At 37.3% G+C, this 23,831-nt stretch overlaps 1 protein-coding gene across 1 annotated transcript in view; it reads left to right on the forward strand.

The window, feature by feature from the left end:
* Positions 1-23,831, forward strand: part of LOC140598055 (ankyrin repeat domain-containing protein 26-like) — a 160,585-nt gene that overhangs the window by 74,924 nt on the left and 61,830 nt on the right. Inside the window, exons 18-23 of the mRNA XM_072751268.1 lie at positions 5,787-5,880; positions 9,182-9,213; positions 9,305-9,377; positions 14,230-14,318; positions 15,408-16,499; positions 19,092-19,296. Coding sequence (XP_072607369.1) covers positions 5,787-5,880; positions 9,182-9,213; positions 9,305-9,377; positions 14,230-14,318; positions 15,408-16,499; positions 19,092-19,296 — 1,585 coding nt within the window. The remainder of the gene's footprint in view (positions 1-5,786; positions 5,881-9,181; positions 9,214-9,304; positions 9,378-14,229; positions 14,319-15,407; positions 16,500-19,091; positions 19,297-23,831) is intronic.

A 23,831-nucleotide genomic window follows, 5' to 3' on the forward strand; every position in this document is an offset into this window, starting at 1 on the left:
TGTGTTTCTCATAAAGTGCCTTAAAATTCTGTAATCCCTAAAATATTTCTCTTCTACAACTTAGTCTTAGCTTTTAAGTTTCATTTTTAATAAGGAATAGTGTGGCAGCCTGGGTGGCTCAGTGGTTTAGCGCCACCTTCAGTCCAGGACCTGATCCTGGAGACCTGGGATTCAGTATTTATCTTAAAAGTGCTATTCATTGCAGAAATGAATACATGCCCACGTATATATGCATTTTTCTAAAGATTTATTTATCTCAGAAGTGGGGGGAGGGGCAGAGAGAAGGAGAGAAGCAGAATCCCTGCTGAGCGTGGAGTCTGATGTAAATCTCAATGTCACAATCCTGACATCATGACCTGAGCCGAAATCAAGAGTTGGATGCTTAGCCAACTGAGCCATCCAGGTGCTCATTACTTGTGTATATTAATAAAAGTATTTTTTCTAAAAAAGTTTTAAAAAAAAGTATTTTTTCTGTTCTAGAAGTAATGTTGAAGTATATAAGTGAAGTACTGAATCCCATGGTCCCCCCCCCTTCTTTTATTTATATTTTGAAAGTTTCAGACTTTTGTGTAGGTTGACATTAATTATATCAGGTTAGTATGTTTTATAGATGACTTTTTAACATCATGTGGTTTTCCTGAGTATTGTCATTTTTTTCTACTCCAAATGTATTTATCTAAAACTTTCTTAATAAGTCCCCTGGGTGCTTCGGATTTGACGAAGTCCCAGACTGAAGACATTATTTCTGACTCTTTCCTGTTCCTGACTTGTAAATCTGCTTTGTCATTTGTTTTCCCCACCCTAATATAAAGCACCATTGGAACACTGCAGCAGAAAAACAATCCTGGACTCTAAACTTCCCTAAAATTAGGTGACATCACATCCAGGTGACTGGGGTGGCTCCCTTGGTTAAGCATCTGACTCTTAATGTTGGCTCAGGTCATGATCTCATGGTCCCGGTATTGAGCCCTGTGTCTGGCTCTGTGCAGAATCCTCAAGAGCTGCTTGAGGATTCTCTTCCTCTTCCTCTTCCTCTGTCCCTCCCTCTGCATGGGCACACACACTCTCATTCTCTCCAAAGGTAAATAAATAAATCTTAAAAACCACATCCAGTCACTCCACCACATACAGTATCTTTACCTGCTTACAATTTTTCACATCTTATTACCATAATTCACTTTCTCATCTATCATTTTGAAATACTCTTCTCTTTTGGTTCCTTTATGTTCATCTTTACATTGGTACTAGAGTGACGTTTCTAAAATATCTATGTGATGATGTAACTCCTCTGCTTATTTAGTGAATTCCCCAATACCTGACGGAGAAAGTTCATATCTTAGCATGACTCCTGTCTTTTGCAGTTCAGTCCTGATTTTCCAATTATATCTCTTTATCCCATTCCCAATAATTGTGTCCTAGCTTTGCCACATTCTGAGCTATTGTCACTTACTATGTTATTTCCTACTTCATCCTTTTGATTATTCTACCTTTGCTAGAATGCCCTTCACACACTTCTTGTATACTTTGTCTTTCAAGATACAAGCCTTATCTTTGCAGCATTTCCTGAGCTTCCCATATGCAACTTTTTTCTCCTTGTGCCTTCACTGAACTTTATTCACTTCACTTCTAGAACTAGAGAATGATCCTCTTCTGTTCTTATTTATTTTTGTCCATCTGTCCCCCTAGTAGCATATAAGGCAGACTCCCTCTTTTATTTGGCTCAGTGGTTGAGCATCTGCTTTCTGCTCCGGGCACAGTCCCAGGGTCCAGGGATTGAGTCCCACATTGGGGTCCCTGTGGGGAGCCTGCTTCTCCCTCTGCCTGTGTCTCTGCCTCTGTGTGTGTGTGTTTCTCATGAATAAATAAAATCTTTTTAAAAATTGTGTTAAGGAATCTTTTTTTTTCTATATTTCATCCATTACTCATGAGAGACACACAGAGAGGCAGAGACACAGGCAGAGGGAGAAGCAGGATCCGCACGGGGAGCCCCACGCGGAACCCGATCCCAGGACTCTGGGATCACGTCCGGAGCTGAAGACAGATGCTCAATCACTGAGCCACCCAGATATCCCAAGTTTGGGTTTTAAAGTTATCTAAAAAGCTAAAGAAAAACTCTAGGTCAACCTATGGTGAAATGTATGATTCTGTGGTGTGTATGGATGTGCAAAACTTCTAATGTGTTCTAGACAGAGTTTGGATTATAGTTTTTTAGAATATAAATCATATATATTATGTTTATACATTAAATTTATTAGCATATATGTGTATCTTATAGATTATAATTTCCATATTCTATTTTATATATAAAACACATTTATATAGTGTTTGTGTATTATGCATAATGTATAGTATCATAATTTATATATTAACTATATATAAAGATTTATTAAAAGCTTTTGTGTATTTATTTATTTATTTATTGAGAGAGTTAAGTGGGAGGGAGCGGAGACAGAATCTGAAGCAGACTCCAGTCTGAGAGTAGAGCCCATCACAGGGCTTGATTCCATGACCATGAGATCATGACATGAGGTGATACCAAGTATTGGATGCTCAACCAGCGGAGACATCCAGGCACCCTAGAAGTATTATATTTGGATTGTCAGGTAGATCTACAAGGAGCAGTGGGAGTATAATAACAATGTGGTTTAGTGGTATGTTGTTCATTTGTTATTGTAAAGAATTTATTTATTTATTATTTATTTATTTATTTATTTTTTCATTTATTTATTTATTTATTTATTTATTTGAGAGAGAGTGCATGTGCATGAGCGGGGGAAGGGGCAAAGGGAGAGGAAGAAGCAGGCTCCCCACTGAGCAGGGAGGCTGATGACTTGGGGCTTGATCCCAGAACGGACTCAGCCATCGAGGCCCCCATGATTTAGTGGGACTTTAAAAGGTAAAAACATTTTGGATAGTTAAAATAGCATGCATTGAGTATCTTTGTGGCTGCCCTACTTATAGTAACATAGTATAAAGTAATGATGACCTATTCTACGGTGACACCTATGGAAGAAGGTAAAAAGGTCCTATGTCTTAGTAGAGGCAGCTGTTCTACAATGGTGTGGGCACTGTATTTGAAGTCAAAAGATGGGCTACCATCCTGGTTCTGTCACTTACTTGCTGTGGGATCTCAGAAAAACTTGGTCAACCTGTTTGAATGTCAGTGACCTCATTCATAAAAATGATACTAATACCTACATCTCGGGTGTGTGTCATGACCAAATGTGGTAACAAAGGTGATCACCCACTTTGTGAGCTGTAAAGAATGCTCTAGAAATTTTTGTCTTGAGACAAAAAATGATCATAGCAGTATTTGAGTGACTTACTAAATATAGAGGGCATGGTTTTTAAATTTTTTTTTAATTTATGATAGTCACAGAGAGAGAGAGAGAGAGAGAGAGAGAGAGAGAGAGGCAGAGACACAGGCAGAGGAAGAAGCAGGCTCCATGCCCCGGGAGCCCTATGTGGGATTCGATCCCGGGTCTCCGGGATCGCGCCCTGGGCCAAAGGCAGGCGCCAAACCGTTGCGCCACCCAGGGATCCCAAGGGCATGGTTTTTAAATGTGAAGATTTCTGAAGGACAGTAAAATGGCAAGTGTTAAGAAAAGAATGGGAAAGTTAGAGTGGACAGGTGGATTTCTAATTTGGGGGATGTTAAGTTTCAGTAGCCTGTGATTAGAGACATTGTGTAGGTGTACAGTTGGCCCTTGAGCATGATGGGCTTGAACTGTGTGTCCACTTACAGATGCTTCTCGATAAGTATTTTCTTAGTATATTTTATCTTCCTTATGATTTTCTTAATAACCTTTTCTTTATATTTTAAGGATACAGTGTATAGTACATATAATATACAAAGCTTGTTCATTGCCTTTACATTATTGGTAAGGTCAACATCAGGTGATAATTTACTTGACTTTCCATGCTCAGTTTATAGTCAGTGGCCAAATGAGGGTTAAGAAGTAGCTTAGATCTAGAGAGCATATATATGAGTCTTTTATTGAAATGTTTTGATTTTTCATATATACGTTTCCTATTTTTAAGTCTAATTGTTCTTAAAGTAGGAAATAAGAGATGAGTAGCTAAGTTTTGGGGGAATCGAAAGTCATTTGTAGATATTTGACTGTGTGGCCATCAACACCATCAACACCCATCAACAACCCTTGCATTCTTCAAGGGCTGACATTATAGTGATTTGGTACTTAGACCTTCTCAGTGAGATGAGGATGATGATTATGTTTTAGAGAGAGAGAGAGAGAGTGCACATACATGTGAGCGGGCGGGGAGGAGCAGGGGCAGAGGGAGAGGGAGAGAGAAAATCCTAACTTTGCTTCATGCTCAACACAGAGCCCAATGTGGGGTTCGATCTCACGACCCTGAGACCCATGACCTGAGTTGAAATCAAGATTTAGATGCTCAACTCACTGAGCCACCCAGGCACCCCCTCAGTGTGAGGATTTTCAGTGTTTCGACCTTAAATACATTTATGTTACTGAATACTAACTATGACCAGGCTGTACAGGTTGTAGTGGTAGGAGCAGAAAAATAAGGAAAATCTGATCCATTATAAGTCACTGTAAGCATTTCATGTAAAAAAAAAAAAAAGAAAAAAGGAAATGTTAGTTTAGGGAATTTTGGAGGCGTTTGTAGTTAGGATGGGGATGAGAATGGGAGTGGAATTTTGGTAGTGAGAAACGATCTCTCTGAGTGTGGCCAGAGCTGCCAAGTGAAGGGTGGGAAGGACCAGTCGCAAGAATGTCTTGGATGGAGAAGGACATTCTGGACAGAGAGACCATGGGGCACATCTGTTCCTTTTACTCTAATGTCTTAGAAATGACCAGGAAGCAGGAAGACCCACTCCATTGTTATAATCATTGTTATTTTTGTGTGTAGAAAAGAAACTGTGTGTACTAAAACAAATGCCTGGTACCTTTTAGGTGATTAATCAGTAAATGTTCTTTTTGTGTGTGTGAGTAAAATGAAAGAAGTTTATTCAGTAAAGATACAGAGAAAGCTCTTAGGAGTCAGAGGGGTCCCAGCAGGGTTGCCCTGGGTCTCCAGGATCGCGCCCTGGGCCAAAGGCAGGTGCCAAACCGCTGCACCACCCAGGGATCAATGAATGTTCTTATTCTTCCCTTCTGAAAGCTTACTATACTTTTTGAAGCATTTCATACCTATATCTAAAATCTTTTGCTATTATTTAAACATAATTTCAAAAAAAGTTTTTCTTCCTACTTTGCCATTTCATTCAACCATTTTTTCCTACCAATGAAAATTCCAAGCCTTTGTTTATCTAAATGAAGCAGCAGCTACCACAGTGTTCTGTTTGTACTCAACATGATGTACTCCGAGGTTTCTTATCATGCCAAGTATCTTATTTTAAGGCTAAAAATCTTTCTGCCATTAGGAACAGTTTAAATTTATAGCAAATGTACTTATTAAAGAATTTGTTTCAATAGTTTTACTGTCCTTGTATCCTGGTGGAGAATACAAAGTAGAGTTAGGTGTTTTGTTATTTCCTTGTTGAAATGTATGTATAAGTCAGTCTTCTTGTCTGTGAAAATATTTACTCTGGCCTTCCATGTTCAGTTAGAGTTGATGGCCAAATGAAGATGAAAAGGTGCACTTAATTGAGAGAGCATAGATGAGGTTTTTAAATGTGTTGATTTTCAATACATGCTTTTCTTATTTGTATGTCTGATTGCGATTAAAGTAGAACATTTGAATATTTTCTTAGAAAAGGATTTGGAAATCTTTATGCAACTCATTATTGATGTTAATTTTAACAGAGTATTTCTGCAAGACTTCCAAAGAAATCTGTTGATTGTTTACCTGGAGCTGCAGATCAACAAGGGCAAAGTATATTCAATGAACAAGTAGAAGGTACGAATTGTATTTTATAAAAAGTCGTTTGACAGAATGTTGATTTAAAACAGAAATTCTCATGTATCCTAATTTCCAAAGAAAATCACCGATTACATGCATAGAAAGGAGAAAGGTGAGAAAAGGAGGTGAGTTCTATATTTTATCAGGTGTCAGCTGCAGATTAAATTGAGAGTATGGCTAGAGGACCTAAATTACTGGTTCCATTTCCAGGTATTCCAAGACCTAAGGAATGCCTGGAAATAGCTGGAAAAGAGCAAAGAGGGAATGATGAGAATGGCTGAGAGTGCAGGGAGTAAATGGAGGAAAATAAGCAACGCTTTATAGTGGAAGGTGGTCAAATGAAAGAATTTTTTTAGGAGGAAGAGCAGGGGATCCCTGGGTAGTTCAGTTTTGGTGCCTGCCTTCAGCCCAGGGCATGATCCTGGAGTTCCGGGATCAAGTCCCACATCAGGTTCCCTGCATGGAGCCTGCTTCTCCTTCTGCCTGTGTCTCTGCCTCTCTCTGTCTCTCTCTCTCTCTCTGTGTGTCTTTCTGTGTCTCTCATGAATAAATAAATAAAATCTTTAAAAAAATAAAAGGAGGAGCAAATTATTTGAAATGTGGGGATATCAGGTGAGCTTCCAGTACCCAAACTTGTCAGAGTAGTGTACCAAAATTTTCCCACTCTTAACAGTTTTTCTCGCTGTTGGGGAGACATTATGGATTGACCTAGCTGATTATGCAGAGCTATGTCCTAGTCAGCTATAAATGTATGTATGTTACGGGTGCCTGGGTGGCTCAGTCAATTGAAGGTCTGCTTTTGGCTTGGGCCATGATCCCCGGGACCTGGGATGGAGCCATGCTGAGCTGGGAGCCTGCTTTTCCCTCTCCCTTTGTCTGCTGCTCTGCCTGCTTGTGCACGCTCTCTCTGTGTCAAATAAATGAAAACATCTTTTAAATAAATAAATATGTGTACCTCTATGTCATATAAAATGGTGGTACTTCCTAAGTTAGTATCATTTCGTGCAAAAAAAAAAAAAAAAAGAATTGGAAGGAAAAAGAGAGCAGGGTCAATTAGGTGGAGATCAGGGAAGCTTTAGCCCTGATAAAAAGTCCGTTAGAACATTTATGACTTTTAATACGTCTTCACTTTCAGAATGGATAGTGATGAATTTGAGGCTTGATCCTAGAAGGTTAAGGTAAAGGAATACAGCGGCAGCGTTCAGTATGACCCAGGATTTCTCAAATTATAGGGAATCGCCTGAGACCTTGTTAACAATGCACACTGAACATCAGGTCTGGAATCTGCATTTTGACCTCTCAGGTCATGGCAGTGTCTGTGGTCCTTGGGTCATGTGCTCAGTAGCATGGGTATAGACTTTCCTGTAGAGAAATCTGGAAGATCTGTTGAATAGTTCAAGACATAACAAGGTCAAGAAAAAGAATTATTTTGTTTTTATTTCTGAACATGTTTATAACCAGAGGGGAGCAAGGAGATACAGAAATAGAAGGTATAGATGTAAGATACTATTGCTAAACAAAGAGGAAAGAAGTGGTGGAGAAAATCCATAAAACGGTTGTAAAAGCAAAAAAAAAAATCAAGACCATAGATCACAAATTACTTTTTAAAAAGATTTATTTATGTTAGAGAGTGAGCGAGCAGGGAGGGGGCAAAGGAGAGAGAGAGAGAGAGAGGCCTTAAGCAGACTCCCTGCTGAGTGAGGAGCCCACCATGGGACTTAATCCCAGGACCCCAAGATCATGACCTGAGCTGAAATCAAGAGCTAGACTCCTAACTGACTGGGGCTACCCAGGTGCCCCCAGAAATTACTTTTGAAGACAGGGGATAGTGAAGGGAAAGAGGGAAAAATGAAAGAAGCCTTAGCTAGGAAATTTTGGAGTTGGTGAGGAAACTCTAGAGAATTCACTTTTTTTTTTTTTATGAGAGACATAGAAAGAGAGAGGCAGAGACACAGGCAGAGGCAGAAGCAGGCTCCATACAGGGATCCCGATGTGGGACCAGATCCTGGGTCTCCAGCATCACACCCTGGGCCGATGGTGGCACCAACCCTTGGTCCACCGGGGCTGCCCGAGAACTCACTTTTTAGATACCTTGAGTTTATTTCTACTGAAACAGATTAGATCACAGCTGCTCCACCAAGAATACTGAGAGCAAATGGAGTGCTAGACTTGGGATAAAACATAGCCACCATTCATCTTCCTCAAATCTATTGGACCTCAAAGATATATGTTGCTTTGATATTCATTATTCAAATGAGACTAATTTGAATATGGAAGCATGGGTGTTCTTTTTTTCAGATAGCTCATTTTGGGGGATGATAGCTGTTTCAGAGAAACCTTTTCAAGACTGACATAGTCTACCAATCAAACTAATTTTGGAAAATAAAGAAATCATAGGGTCCATTCCTTAAATGCTAAAATTGTTACTATCAATAAATATGACACTGATTTTGAAATACAAAAGATTTTTAGTATCTAAAAATTCGGTGGCAATTAAATTGATTTTTTTCATTTTGGTAGTAGTCATGGTTCCATATTGAAAGCTTATTATACATTATTTCTTAGACGTGTTTTATATACCTTCTTGCGTGCGTGGGTCAAGAAACTTTAACATGGCTAAACTAGAGGATACAAGAAATGTAGGCATACCAGTGGCCCACATGGGTATAGACAAAAATGAATACTTTTATTGACTATTACCCTACAAGTATATCCAGGCTGATCAATTCATAACACTGTTTTTGGTGACAAATAAATTACGCATTCAATAAATTATGCATTCATCATAACTGCGTACTGCCTAAATTACGGGACAAATTGAAGAACATGGCAAATACTTGTAGTAGAATGGTATCGATGATTCTGCTGTACTGCAATCAGGATGTGCTGTTGCATTCTGCCATCAGCTTTCACGTTGATCCTCTCAGAGTCATCATTTGTTCCTCTGATTAAAGATTGCTTTTCTCCCCCATCAATCAGCATGTTCACGTTAGTATATGTGCAACATTTAGTGATTTCTGTTTTAGTCATTTCATTTGAAACATCATCTTACTTTTGGAATCCTAACTGCATTTTATGTTGAACATATATTTCTATTTTTTATAGTATTTATAACGGGTTCCTATTTCTGTCTTGTTGCTGTCTTAATCCACCTTCCTGTCTCTAGAATCAAGACCAAAGCCTAATGTAATCACTTTGAAAGCCAAGCATGAGGATTCAGCTTAATCCTAACTGCATGAATGTATAGTTGGCTTTCATATTTACGTATAATTAACTACATGTCCCTTTTGTGTTTTAGATTCTCCTAGAAAAGATCTTCGTCACTGGGAGGTAAAGCTTTTGTATTTTTATTTTGAATTTTTAACTACAGATTGTATGAAATGTACATTGTTCTAATCATATTGTTTCAATACCCATCCAGTCTCCCACTAAAGTGAAAGATTCTGTTCCTACTGAAGCAGTCGCAACGAGTGATAAACAAACACCCAGATCAGGTAAATTTTACAGTACAAATTTGGAAAGCTTGGTAATTGGAAAATTTGGAAAGTGGAAAGATGTGCACTAAACTATTGAAATGCCCATCGTCTTATACCAAATTCTTCTTTGTGTGTGTTATGTGAGACAAATTTAATCGAAGGATGTGACATAAATAAGGTAGATGTCATTGCTGATATCCACGTTTGAACAAAAGATATTTCCAAGCATAAGAAAAAGAGATTTTAAAAATGTAAGCTTTAGTTAAGTTTCTGCTTTTAAGTTTTGAAATCCTAATGTCCCCGGTTTGGAATTCCTTTACTTCTTCTTCTTTTTTTTTTTTTTTTTTTTTGGAATTCCTTTACGTCTAAGGGGTTCCCAGAAGTTAATTATTAGACTCTAAGATTTTTCTGGTGTTCACCATACTTATTTGAATTCTGACTTTTACCCAGAGTAAAGCTTCACTTGCTAACATGTCAGTTGTGTTAAATGAAGTTAAAACTTCATTTCATCTTTGTGTTGTTATATTGATCATTTTAAGCCAAACACTTGTTCTGATTGTGTGTGTGTGTGGTGACTTTGATTATTAGAAATGTGGGATGGAATTAGTTGTATCTTAATATTTGGTAGACACAATCTTTTAAAAAAGTAATTCTGAACCTTTTCAGCCTAGGGTCCTTTTCTACTGTTCAAAAATTATTGAGAATTCCAAAGAACGTCTGCTTAAGTGGGTTATATCTGTTGATATTTACAATCTTAGAAATTAAAACATTTAAAACACAAGGATACACAATCTCATGTTGTTAGCCATTAGAGCTGTGATCCACTGATCATGCGAGTTGCAATGCTATCACACATTTTATCTTTAGAAAACTTTATTGTACACTTAATAAGAAAATGAGAGTGAAAATGTCAAATAGCATTTAGTACGATTGTGAAGATAGTTTTCACCTCTTGGATTTTGTGAATCGATGGATCTTGGGACTCTGGGGATTCTCAGATGACATGGGAGAACTGATTTCTCTGATGTACAGGGTTCATGGATGCAAATGACAAAGGGGCCCTTGTGATGAAATGGGCATTAAAGTTTCATTTCTGCATTTCTTCCTTTTTTGTTTCCCTTGTCTTAAAGAGGTTTAAATCAGACCAATCTTGTTTATAAAGGGACAATAGTTTTGTTATATATTCATTTTCTGTTTCATGGCGCTGTAGTTTTTGGATCTCAGTGTGGACTGAGACTTATTTTGTTTTTACATGGAAAGGATTATATTACCCAAGTCTTTGATTTCTCATATAAATATGATATTTGTCCAAAAATTAAATTCTGAGGATGTTGGTGCATTGAGGAGAGACCATCTCATTATTATTAAAATAGTACCATTCATCACAAGTTTTTAAAACTCACGTCTTTAGAACACAAAATGCATATTTAAACATAAAATAAATGATTAGACATCAGTTTTGTTACTAAAAACATTCAGACCTTGAAGACTCTTTATTATTAATGGACAGAGCTTTTATGGAATACAGAATATGTAATAGAGCTTGGTGAGTGAATTAAACTGTGTAATACTAGAGAATAAAAAAGAGAAAATGAGAGAGTTAAATTCATCTGTGTGAATGCCAAGTATAGGACACGTAAAATATAATTAGCTACGAATGAGTAGTAAGTAGTGCGTCTGGGAGAGGAGCAGGACTTGTGGCTGTTTCTCTAACAAAAGAATTTGTACAATTTTGTTAAGTTTGTATTGTTATTTACATTCTAATAAAGGAAACTTTGTTTTCAGATTTTTCTGATTGTGATTCTAGTTTGTCCCTCAGTAATGAGACTTGTCAAAGAACTGGGGATTTGAAAGTTGATAATAAATGCCCATTTGTATCACAACCAATGATCAAAAATGAGTCAGCATCCACAGAATTTGGACAGACGACCTTAATAGATAAAATATTAATATTGGAGCTGTGTTTCAGTTAGAGAATTCTGTGCTCCATGGCCTGTGCAAATCACTGCTACTAGAAAACAGAGCAAAAAAGGTAAAGAATCAGAGAGAGTTCAGCGTCCTCATGATTTCACCATAGTTCTGATTTTTCAAAAATAATTTTGTGGTAAAATTTACTTTGTGTTTACTCCTTTCATGCAACCTGCCACCAAACAGAGCATCTTTCAGCAAGACATTTTTGCATTCTTCCTCTAATCAAAGCCACATATAAATAAGAAAGAGAATTAGGAGAAAATAATTTCTTTTAGGCTCGTGTTCAGCTTTCACTTGAGAGTGGGTAGTGGGATTAGATTTAGAATTTGGGGACCAGTTGGGAAAACTAGGTAGAGATGTAAAGATTGTTTACTCACAACATAGTTTCTTAGCTTTATTTTTATAGCTCTAAATTCATAAGTATTGGTCACACTATATTCACTGTAACAAACAAAAGCACCTTCCCAAACAGAATATTAAAATATTTCCTATATTCTCTATGACTTTATTTTGGAGTTGACTTTCCCAGCAGTAATTGGAATCATTGAGAATTTACTACATAGTGTCCTCTTCTCAGCTATGTAGGCATAGTCCATCTCCTTGTTTGATTATTTTTATTTTACTTTTTTAGAGAGTGTCAGAAAGTAAGGAGGGAGGGGGGTGGGCAGAAGGAGAAAGAGAATCCCAAGCAGGATCCACACTCAGCACGGAGCCCACTGCAGGACTCAGTCTCGCACAACCCTGAGATCATGACCCAAGCTGAAATCAAGAGTTGGATACTTACCTGGCTGAACAACCCAGGTGCTGTTTTATTATTTTAAATGAGTAAAGAGTTCCTAAGGAATATTGGTTTTAAGTATCAAATATCATTTAAAAAGAATATATGGAAAGTCAGTTCTAATTCTACTAAGATGTTCAGTTGATTAACCACATCTAACATGTGTTCTACTTAATGTATCAGTTAATCCAGTGTCCTTTATCAGTCATATGGTCACGTCTGTACTAACATATCATATAATATTTTTTCACTCCTGTAGTTTTGTTATTTTCTTTCTTCTAGAATCAACTCATTTTCTAAAGATTTTCAGTTATCTCCAGGAGTAGTGAGTATAGGCTGTAAATCCAAATTTATTGATCTATACAAGTGACTTGTTTGCTGTTACTTCTTTGTGAGCTTGGTAGATCCAAGAAACAGGACTTTAAAAAGAAAACACCTGTAGGCTCCTGTACCACAGGAAAATGTAAAACAAAACCAGTTACAAAGTACATGCAAGCAACATAAAACAGTTCATGTAAAATTATATCTCTTTTCCCTTGATGCCAGCATTGTTGTTGATTCACTTAATACAGATTTATTCTGTACTGAGCCCTGATGATTTTATATTCTGGATATTTCTGGAACCATTCAGTCAGTTGAGGTGTGTATCATCTTTGTTTTGCATTACTACCTTCTAATTCATCTCCTGTCTTTGATCACAGTGCCCCTCACACTCATCCCTCCCCACAGTATGTAGAGTGATCTGTCTCAAATGCATATACGACCGTGAACCACTGTTGAAAACATATTTATATCCAGGCATCTTAAAATTACATACAAAGCTTTCATAATCTTGACTTCTGCCTAAGTCTTCATCTTTAGCCCTTTATACCGTCCGCCCTTATCTCTGGTATCCTGAACTGCTAGTGATGTCTTCCTCTGTGATCTCTCTATTTTAGACAAATATTTACCCTGTTGTGTGCTTCTCTCCCTTGTCTTACTACAGCCTTGCATGCTCTCCCCATTTTCTGCCCTTTAATCCCTTTGAATCTGTCTGACGTCACTGTTACAGTCTCAGTTTAGGCCTTATGTCTAGGAAAGCTATTCCTGACACCTTACATCTCTATGCTTCTTTAAACCCGGTCCCCTATCCATCACTTAGTGGGAACTCAGTGAGTAATACTAAGTGACATAAAGACTGTTTACTTTTATAAGTACTAAGTAACATAAAGACTGAAAGATGATTTAAGAGATTGTCCCCTACAGGGATGCCTGGGCGGTTCATTCGGTTGAGTGTCCAGCTCTTGATTTCAGTTCCGGTCTTATCTCAGACTTGTGAGATGGAGCCCCGGGTGGAGCTCAGCACTGGGGGTGGAGCCCACTCAAGATTCTCTCTCTCTCTCTCTCTCTCTCTCTCTCTCTCTATCTCATCGAGATTGTCCCCTACAGTGTAGGAGCAAAAGAACTAGATACATAAAGAAGTAGTTTACAGTTCAGGTGGTGAAGGTGCACTAGAAAAAGCTGTAAGGTATTAAGGTAACCCCAAAGAAAGAGATACATTTTTATCTGAGAAAGGATAGCCATAATCAAGGATGACTTTACACAGCAGTCTGAGTCCTAAAAGATGCAAGGAAATTTGTCAAGTAGTAGAGGAAAATAATTTCAGAAACGTTTACTTATTGGGCACATACACCCACAGGATGTATGTCCAGTGTATCCCAGAGGATATACACTGATACAGACATGAAAAGTACTAATAATTTTGGAAATGATGAATAACGTTGTGGTTGAAGCTTAAGGTGTTGTTTAAGAGGTACTGTTACAAAGTAGAGAATAATCTCTTGTGATTTTATATGTTTCTACTGGATTTTAAACTTTTGTTTTGTTTCTGATTGTTTTGTTCATGGATGTTAGTGGATGAATTTGTGAATGAATCTTGGAGATGTTTGTGTGCCTTTAACCTGGTGACGTTTAGTATTTCTCAAATGGTTTGTTGAAATTTTAGATAATTAGAAGTATTTCTTAAATATTCAGCTAAAGATGAATTTAAACTCTTCAGTGATAAATGATATTTTCTATTTCTATAGAGGTAATAGCTTTTATCTAACCTTTCTAAGTAGTCCATTTTAACTAAATATATAGATTTTTCGTCAGAACCAGACTTAGAAGTGGCATCAGAGCAAAAGCAAGAGCAAGAAAGGCCTGATAAAAGTGAAAATAACCACCCCCAGGTATGTAAAACTTTAAATTTCTGATTTCATATTGTTTTCCCTGCTTTTCTAATACTACATGGTTCAAGTGAAACTCTTTGAGTGGATATATTGAAGTCAATAGAGTATAATTTAATATTCAGTTTTTATAAAATTTTACGAGTTACAAAACTTAAAATTTTGTAATTTTTAGTAACTAAATTTAGCTAAACTTCATCCTTGGAATTTAGGCAAAAAAAATTCTTTTGAGACAAAAATAATTCTAAATATTCTTTGCTTCTTCCATTTTTGTAACTTCTTTACATGATAAAGAAGGTAGCATCAAATATTGAGTCATGTTTAAGCAGTTGAAATTATGAGCAGTATAACAATGATGACTACTGACTTAGACTCATGTACAAGGAGTGATTATTCTCAGTGGTTCAAAGTGTCCAGTTCTCTATTTCCAGTTACAAATGCCAAGATTAAAGATTTATTCTGCTTTGTGATCTCTGTGTAGTTGACTTGAGAGAATGGGGTCATGAAATCAGCACGATCGCCTATTGTAGAATCACACCTTCCAGGATGGGACCTTTGTAGTTGGATTTAAACAATAACTCTTTCAGTTATTTCAGCACAGGAAATCCATATTATTAATATTTTTCTCATGCACTCTCAGTGGACATTACAATATATTAGAGCTGGATACAAGCAGATAATCTATAGCGATGTCTAACACTATCATAGTATATAATTTAAATTAAAATATAGGAATTTATTTTTCTTTGATTGATGTTAATTGATATTTGCCCCCCAAAAATGTAGTTTGCCTATTATCTAGGTTTCAAACTTGTAAAAACTCCTGAAATGCATTGTTGGGGCTCACTGTTTAAGATACAAGGGAATAAAGTGTTTTTAAGTTTGTAACATTAAAAATCATCTGATTCATTTTTTGGTAGATGTAACTGTATTGAGTTGTTTAGTTAAGAAAAACCTGACAAAATATAAGTGAATGGATTTATGCTTTTCTTCTGTCCTCACTTCTTAGTTATAATCCAGTGACTTAGGAACAGCTAATAACTAAATTTTAATTATTTTCTATTTTTCTTTGTCCGTATTTGATTACCTAAGGATAAAGTTATTTTACAAACATGTATCCTGGCTGAAAAGACATCTGAAAGCCAAACCAAGCAAGTTAACATTCCACTTGTGCAACTGCAAAATATGGCTCGAGAACCAGAAATGAATATGGAATGTGATAGACAGGGTGATAGATCTGTACATTCAGAACATCATCGTGTGCACGAGGAGTATGAGGAGATACAGATGAAACAAGGCAAATTAGATTGGAAAAATGTGAAACGCATGAGCAGAGAGTTAAAGCAGAAGATTGGTAAAACTTGTAAAAAGTACGGAATTATTACTCATCCTAAGTTAGAACCACTACGTGGTAATTCTAAAGAAGCAGACTTAAAGGAAATACCTCCTAATGTGACAAAAGTTACACTTGATTGTGAGGAAAAAGATGAATTTGGAGTGTCTGTCTCTGTAGTACCTCAGGCCTTTCCTGAACAAAAAGAGCCTAGTCTCGAAAATGCTATTCTCTCTCATTCATACTCTGGGTCCCTGGACTATGCTTGCCAGTCATCTTCTAAGCTTTCTTCCCATGAAAATGATAACAAACCAGGTGAGCATGTTTTTAACAAAAATGAGAGTCTTGATAGCGATCCAGAAAATAAAGTAAGGAACCCACTAGTTACATTTGAAGTGAAAGAAGACCAAGAGTTTGACATGCAGATGGCCAAAAGTTTGAACCAAAATACCACCAATAGTAAATTAGACACTGGCTATATCCCTCCGTATAGTGACCCAGAAAGCCTTTTTGATTTGCGGCTTGCCCACTCCAATGTGGCGAAACAAATGATTCAGAAGAAAAGGCATGATACTTCTGCTATTACAAACACTTACAAGAAAACAAAACCAATACGAGACTCTTTCCAGAAGCCATTATATGCAGATAATGACAGTACTGATAACTATAAAAGTACGGAACCTGCATTAGAAAATGTGAGTTCTTCACCACGTCCTTTCAGAACATCAAAAGTATATCAAAAAGAAGAATTACAGCAAGATATGCAAAATCTGCAAAGGTTTAAGAATGAGAAAGGCATGTTACAAGAAAAACTGGCTTTGGAAAAAGAGAAAGTTGAACTTCAAAAAGAGGTAGAGAGATTCACTTTGCTGCTGCTCTTTTGACTTTTTTGTCTTTGTCAATTATCTGAGCCATTTTGATTTTCCACTTAAGAAAAAAGCTCATGTATAAAATGGGGTCATCTCAATATATAATTGTGTTCGGAAATAGATTATTTCTGCTATCTAAATGATAGGAATGCAGGAAAACCTAAGATTTGTGTTCCTTAAGTTTCTTTCAGTTTCCCAAGTGGCGTGTGAACTGGAAAGCTCTTTTCGCTATGCACCCTGTGACCTCATGAACCAGAATAACCGTAGAGAAAATTGGTTTAAAATGCGATTATCTTGGGGTGCCTGGGGGGCACGGTCAGTTGAGAGTCCTAGTCTTGTTTTTGGCTTGGGTTGTAATGTCAGGGTTGTGAAGAGGAGCCCCACGTCAGGCTCTGTGCTCAGCATGGAATGGAGTCTGCTTGAGTTTCTCTCTCTCGCTGTGCCTCTCTCATGCTATCAGTCTTGTTCTCTAAAATACATAGATCTTTAAAAAATGTATCATAATATCTAAGATTTTTATCTATTGGCTTAAATATAAGTTGCACTTCCATAAACAATAAAATGGAAAAGAAGTTGGGATGCCTGGGTGGGTGGCTCACCTGTTGAGTGTCTGCCTTTGGCTCAGGGTATGATCCCGGGATCTGGGATTGAGTCCCACATCAGGTTCCCTGCATGGAGCCTGCTTCCCCCTCTGCCTGTGTCTCTGCTTCTCTGTGTGTGTGTCCCTGATGAATAAATAAATAACGTCTTTAAAATAAATGAATACATAAAATGGAAAAGAAGCAATAACTAAGGGAAGGGATATAAACAAATATTTCATCTAAACCAATCTATTTATTGCTTCTGTTTATTGCTTCAGTATGTGTAGTCTTCTCTGCTATCCTCAAACTCTTGGAACTTCAAATTCCAACACGACCACTTTTTGAGATATTTTTAAGAACAAATATTTGCATTATCACCAGTTTTTTTCTCCCATGTTTTAAAAACAGACTCCTTTTTTCTTTTAGGATTTATTTATTTATTTATTTATTTATTTATTTATTTATTTACTTACTTACTTACTTATTTACTTATTTATTTGAGTGTGTGATCAGGGTGAAGGGTAGAGGGAGAGAGAAAGGGAGAGAAGCAGACTCCCCAGTGAGTGTGGAGCCTGAAGCGGGCTCAATCCCATGATCATGACCTGAACTGCAATCAAGAGCTGGAGGCCCAACTAACTGTGCCACTCAGGCATCTCCTCCACGTAAAAAAAAATTATTTTTTTTAGATTTTATTTCACACTGAGAGAGAGAACACAAACAGGGGAGCAGCTGTAGGAGGGAAAGGGAGAAGCATGCTCCGGCGGAGGCAGGAAGCCTGATGCACCGGGTCTTGATCCCAGATCCCGGGATCATGACCTGAGCCAAAGGCAGATGTTTAACTGACCAAGCCACCCAGGTGCCCACGTGTGTGCGTGCGTGTGTGTGTGTGTGTGTGTGTGTGTATACACATATATGTGTTTGTTTAATCACCATTCTCAGATGTTTTTTGTTGAGTCAAATCTTTACATCTTGTTAATAAAGTATGATATATTTTGACACATACGACTTTTATCATGTTAGGTAGCATAGATTTTCAGCAAACCTTCAGTATTTGACTCTAAGGGAGAAAACTGATGTTTGAGGTGAAAAATAAACAAAATCTAGAGATGTCCTCCTTTCAAATAAAAATTAGCTAAGCGCCTCATCCCAATTAAGGTATTAAATTACTGTGCCAAAGTCACACTTTTAGCATAGCTGATTAATAAACTTGTTGGGTCATTTATTTGTTTTCAGCATTAAGGAATTGTATCATCTCTTTGATGCTAGGTAATGCCACTTTAGGAACTTTGGACAAATCATGTAACCTTTTTTGGTTTTATTCCCATTATCAATAGAAAATTGGATTAAAGTTGATAATTACTTTTATACCCTCTAGCTATAAAATTTTGTGGTTATGGAATGTGAAATTTGGGGAGCAATTACTCAATTCCCAAAATTCTATGCTAATCTCAGTTTTGCTCTGCTCCTTTTATGTTGTGGTGAACTTTGGTTCACATATTTTAATGAACACTGTGACTTTTTTGATAGCCCTGGGATCAAATGAAAAAAGAATTATAAAAGGCAGTTGGGGGAAAGAATAGCTCAGTGCAGAAATGGAAAGCTTCCTCTTTGTTCCTGGAGCATCACAATGTCACATCCTTTAAATCTGTCAGTGTAAGCAAAATCCAGATGGTAAAGACAGAAGAGGACAGATTTTTTGTGTCTTTTTATTCCTTTGTATCTGCTGGTCAGATGGGGTGAAGTTGGAATGTTAGGTGGATATGAACACAAAATTAAGAAAGTCCTTTTTGGAATTCTGGAAAGTTACGTTGTTCTATTCCAACAGAAATGAAGCAGAATTTCCAAAAATTGCAATTACATGTAATGATAAAGTTAAGCGCAAGATAGTTTTATTGATTAAAATTATGATAAACTAAGAGTCAAATGATACAATTAATGAAAAAAGTCCTTTTTAGTGAATAAAGTTGTAACAGTATCAAATTTCCCATTCAAGACTGGAAAAGAAAGGAAGCAGCACATGAGTAGTGAAATGGAAGGAGCAGAAAACATATATGCTGCTGCTGCTGCTGCTGCTGCTGCTGCTGCTGCTGCTGCTGTTCCTGTTCCTGTTCCTGCTGCTGGACTAATTCAACAAAGAAAGAGTGGAAAAACTGATTACCACCTGTTTCCTACTACGCAGAATGAAGATTCTGATAGGTAAGCCTGTAGCAATATTTAAACAATAGATAATTATTATTTTTCTATAAAACAAATTGTTTGGAGCTAATGTTCATGATTAACACATTTTATATTTTTAGTAGAGATATTCCACCCAGGGTGCTAAACAGAAAAAGGCAAAGACCGGTAAGGTTATCAATTTTTTTTTGCAGGCATAGTGATAAATATTTAATTAAAAAAAATAGCCTAGGTTAGCAAATGTGAGGCAAAAGTCATTCTCATACACTTGTTAGGTGAAAATTGTCAAATCCGTTGCACCTGAGTGGCTCAGTGGTTGAACGTCTGCCTTTGGCTCAGGTTGTGATCTCAGGGTCGTGGGATCAAGTCCTGCATCAGGCTTCCCATGAGGAGCCTGCTTCTCCGTCTGCCCATGTCTCTGCCTCACTCTGTGTCTCTCCTGAATGAATAAATAAAAATCTTTAAAAGAGAGAGAGAGAAAGAAAATTGACAAATCCTCTCTGAAGAGTGATGTAGCAGTGCATTTCAAATTTCACATATGCTGTCCCTATATTCCAACGGCTTCATTGCCAGGAGTAGATCCTATAGGAAAACATGACTTGTGTGAACACTTAGACACACATATTATAAGAACATTTATTATATATTATTATATATATAAAATACGACAGATATATTAAGAATACTTACATAAACATGTTACATATATATGTTAAGATTATCTATCAAAAACTTGGAGGGAGTCTAACTCTCCATCCCTAAGGAAGTAAGTTTTCACACCTATAAAATAATGCAGCGTGTAACTATCTGAGAAAATGAATTTAGGTCTGCAGGGTTTTGATTGTTTAACAAAGTATATATATATATATATATATATATATATATATATATATATATATTTAAATTTTATTTTTATTTATTCATGAGAGACACACAGAGAGACAGATAGAGAGAGAGAGAGAGGCAGAGACACAGGCAGAGGGAGAGGGAGAAGCAGGCTCCATGCAGGGAGCCTGATGTGGGACTCGATCCCGGGACTCCAGGATCACACCCTGGGCTGGAGGCAGGTGCTAAACCGCTGAGCCACCCAGGGATCCCCCAAAGTATATTTAAAATGTTTGGTTTGATGTCTTACAGAAACTTTAGAATACTTTTAATATCTGCTGAGTTGCAAAAGGAAGTTACCTGCTACACTGGCACTCTACCTTAGAGTGCTCAAATGTTGGACTCTCAAATTGATCTGAATATTATTATGAAGAGATTTCACATGGCAACTTGTCCCATATTCTGTATAAACATTTGATCCCTATGCTATAAACCAAGAGGTTGTTAATGCAGTGAATCTTCTTTTTCATGCACTTTGCATGAAGATTATTTATTTGAGAGAGAGAGAGATTGTGTGTGAGTGCAGGGAGCGGCAGAGGCAGAGGGAGAAGCGGGGAGCCTGAAGTGGGGCTGATCCCAGGACTCCAGGGTTATGACCTGAGCCGAAAGCAGACGCTTTACCGACTGAGCCAACCAAGTGCCCCTTATTCTTCCTTTTTAAAGAGCATATATTTCAACATGCACCACATCAAATTTTTCAATAGTGACTTCATATTATATAATCTTCGAAAATTCACTTTCCATTAATTCTAAACACAGTGGATCTATTAAAACATAAGTCAGACTATGTCCTCCTCTGCTCAAAACCTAATGGCCTCCCATTCACTCAAGTTCTTTCTAATACCTACAAGGCCTTATGTGACTTGTTCATCTCGGGTCCCTCCCTATCCTTTCCTCCTTCTGTCTCTCTGATTTGAACTATTTTCTATCCCTTACCTTCTGTTCAGCCACACTTGAATTTCTCACTATTCTCACCCCCCACCCTCATTATAAACACTTCAGGCATACCTCTGTACTTGCTATAAACTCTCTGTGCAGTGCTTTTCTCTCAGGTATCCTCATGGCTCACTCCTTGCTCCCTCTTTTTCTCCCTGGTTTTTGCTTCAAGGTCATTTTCTCAGCAAGGCCCTTCTTGGTTTATCCTGATTAGTATTTCGACTACTCCTTTTGCTACAACACGTCAAAATTTGATTTCTCTGCTTTAGTTTTTCTCCTCTCATACTGTGTAGTTTGCCTAGGTAGTTTATTGTTACTGTGTTTACTTTCCTCATGAGTAGGGTTTTTTTCTGTTCATGGCCATGTCCTCAGTGCTTAGAGAGCATTCTAGCATATATAGTGCTATGCAATAAATGTTTGTTGAGTGAATGGAGTTTAACTAAACCGTGTGTATTGTTTTTAACATAATACCAATTCTCACTTAAACAGAAAGAATGGTTGGCATGGGTCCATTCTGACGATTTAACCTGTCCGTTATCTGCATTTTGTGGATTATTTGGGCCTAATATTGTGGTTACTTGCTACTTATTCTTTTACTGGTATTTATGTTCGTTTTAATTATAGTAGAATGGAACAAAGGAAGAGCAAACTTCATTTATGTTTCATTAAGGAGAATGAAATGTGGTGGTAAATTATTATAGGACTTTAAACATTTTTGCCAGAGGATACGAGCCCTCAATATCTGAAATATAAAGGTGAAGTTGGAATTTACTGCTGACTAATAAGAGGGAGCTATGCTGGCCACTTACAGTCTTTTCTGACAGAGTAGTCTTCACTTTCTATATACAGTTTCAGGAAAAGTGGAGTTTAAGACTTGGGAGACTTTCAGAGAATTAAGTGGTTTGTCATCATCTGAAGCACCATGGTAATTTGGGTAAGACTGTTGTTGATTGGTTGGCACTCGAGGCATGCGTATTGGAGTGATTTTGTCCTACATTGGCTATACCTCAGGAGGGAGAAGCTGACATTGGTTGGCTGGTGAGTGAGGACAGATGGCATTGATCATTACAAACATTTAAAACTGGTTCTGATGGGTTCTCGTTACCATGGCTGCATGTTAGCATTCCCCCACCAACATAACTTTGAGGTGTCTTTAACCAGTTGTTTTCTATTTAAAAGTTGCTTCTATCAACTGTTTTCAAAATGAAAGCTATTTCATATCCATAATTACAGATTTACTTCTGAAATTTGGGTCGAGAAGAATTGTTTAATAATTGCTTTCAGGAAGATCCATCTTTTTTGGATGTTTTTTTTTTTTGATGTTTAATTTAACTAGAAGAGTTAGCTGTATGGCAGTTTTATTTTTTTTTATTTTTTATTTTTTAATTAATTTTTATTGGTGTTCAATTTACCAACATACAGAAAAACACCCAGTGCTCATCCCGTCAAGTGCCCACCTCAGTGCCCGTCACCCATCCCCCTCCAACACCCGCCCTCCTCCCCTTCCACCACCCCTAATTCGTTTCCCAGAGTTAGGAGTCTTTATGTTCTGTCTCCCTTCCTGATATTTCCCAACATTTCTTTTCCCTTCCTTTATATTCCCTTTCACTATTATTTACATTCCCCAAATGAAGAAAGAAGCAATCCAATCATGAAATGGGCAAAAGACATGAAGAGAAATCTCACAGAGGAAGACATGGACATGGCCAACATGCACATGAGAAAATGCTCTGCATCACTTGCCATCAGGGAAATACAAATCAAAACCACAATGAGATACCACCTCACACCAGTGAGAATGGGGAAAATTAACAAGGCAGGAAACCACAAATGTTGGAGAGGATGCGGAGAAAAGGGAACCCTCTTACACTGTTGGTGGGAATGTGAACTGGTGCAGCCACTCTGGAAAACTGTGTATGGCAGTTTTAAAACAGTAATGGCTGGTTTTGTTTTTGTTTTCAGTGCCCTAAAGTTACTCAATTGATAATCTCCTATGGGAAAATTCAGTCTTTTTGTAAATTTACATAGCTATATGCTCATAATATTTTCTTGCATGCATTTAGTCCATGAAAAAAATATATAATTTTCTGTTGGTAAATCTAGCTTTTTGTATTAGGATTAGATACTAAGCTAAAAGTATGCACAAGTTACCAAAACTAATTCTTTTTCTTTGTCCCTTTAAATTTATTTTTAAAAATTTATTCATTTGAGAGAGAGAGAGAGAGAAAGAAAGAAAGAAAGAAAGAAAGAAAGAAAGAAAGAAAGAAAGAAAGAAAAAGAGCAAGTGGGGAGAGAGAGAAAGAGATGGAGAGAGGATCTCAAGCAGACCTGGGGGTGATTCCACGACCTTCAGATCATGACCTGAGCCAAAACCAAGTCAGACACTTAAACTGACTAAGCCCTTGCAGTTGTTCATTAAACTTCTTTTTTTTTTGCTTATGTAGTGTATTCCTCATTTTATTGAATTAACTGTTTTTTAAAGATTGTATTCATTTATTTTAGCGAGAGAAAGAGTGTGTGACGTAGGGAGGAGTAGCAGAGGGAGAGGGACACTGTGCTGAGTGTAAGCCTGATGCAGGGCTCAATCTCATGACCCTGAGATCATAGCCTGAGATGAAATCAAGCATCAGACACTTAATTGCCTGACCCACCCAGGCACTCCTGAATTGGCTTTTTGTGTTTTCTGGTAGCTCCTTGAATATCCTTAAGACTGAGATTTTGAAATCTTTCTTGGATA

Source organism: Vulpes vulpes, chromosome 3, assembly GCF_048418805.1.
Source record: "Vulpes vulpes isolate BD-2025 chromosome 3, VulVul3, whole genome shotgun sequence".
NCBI lineage: Eukaryota > Metazoa > Chordata > Mammalia > Carnivora > Canidae > Vulpes > Vulpes vulpes.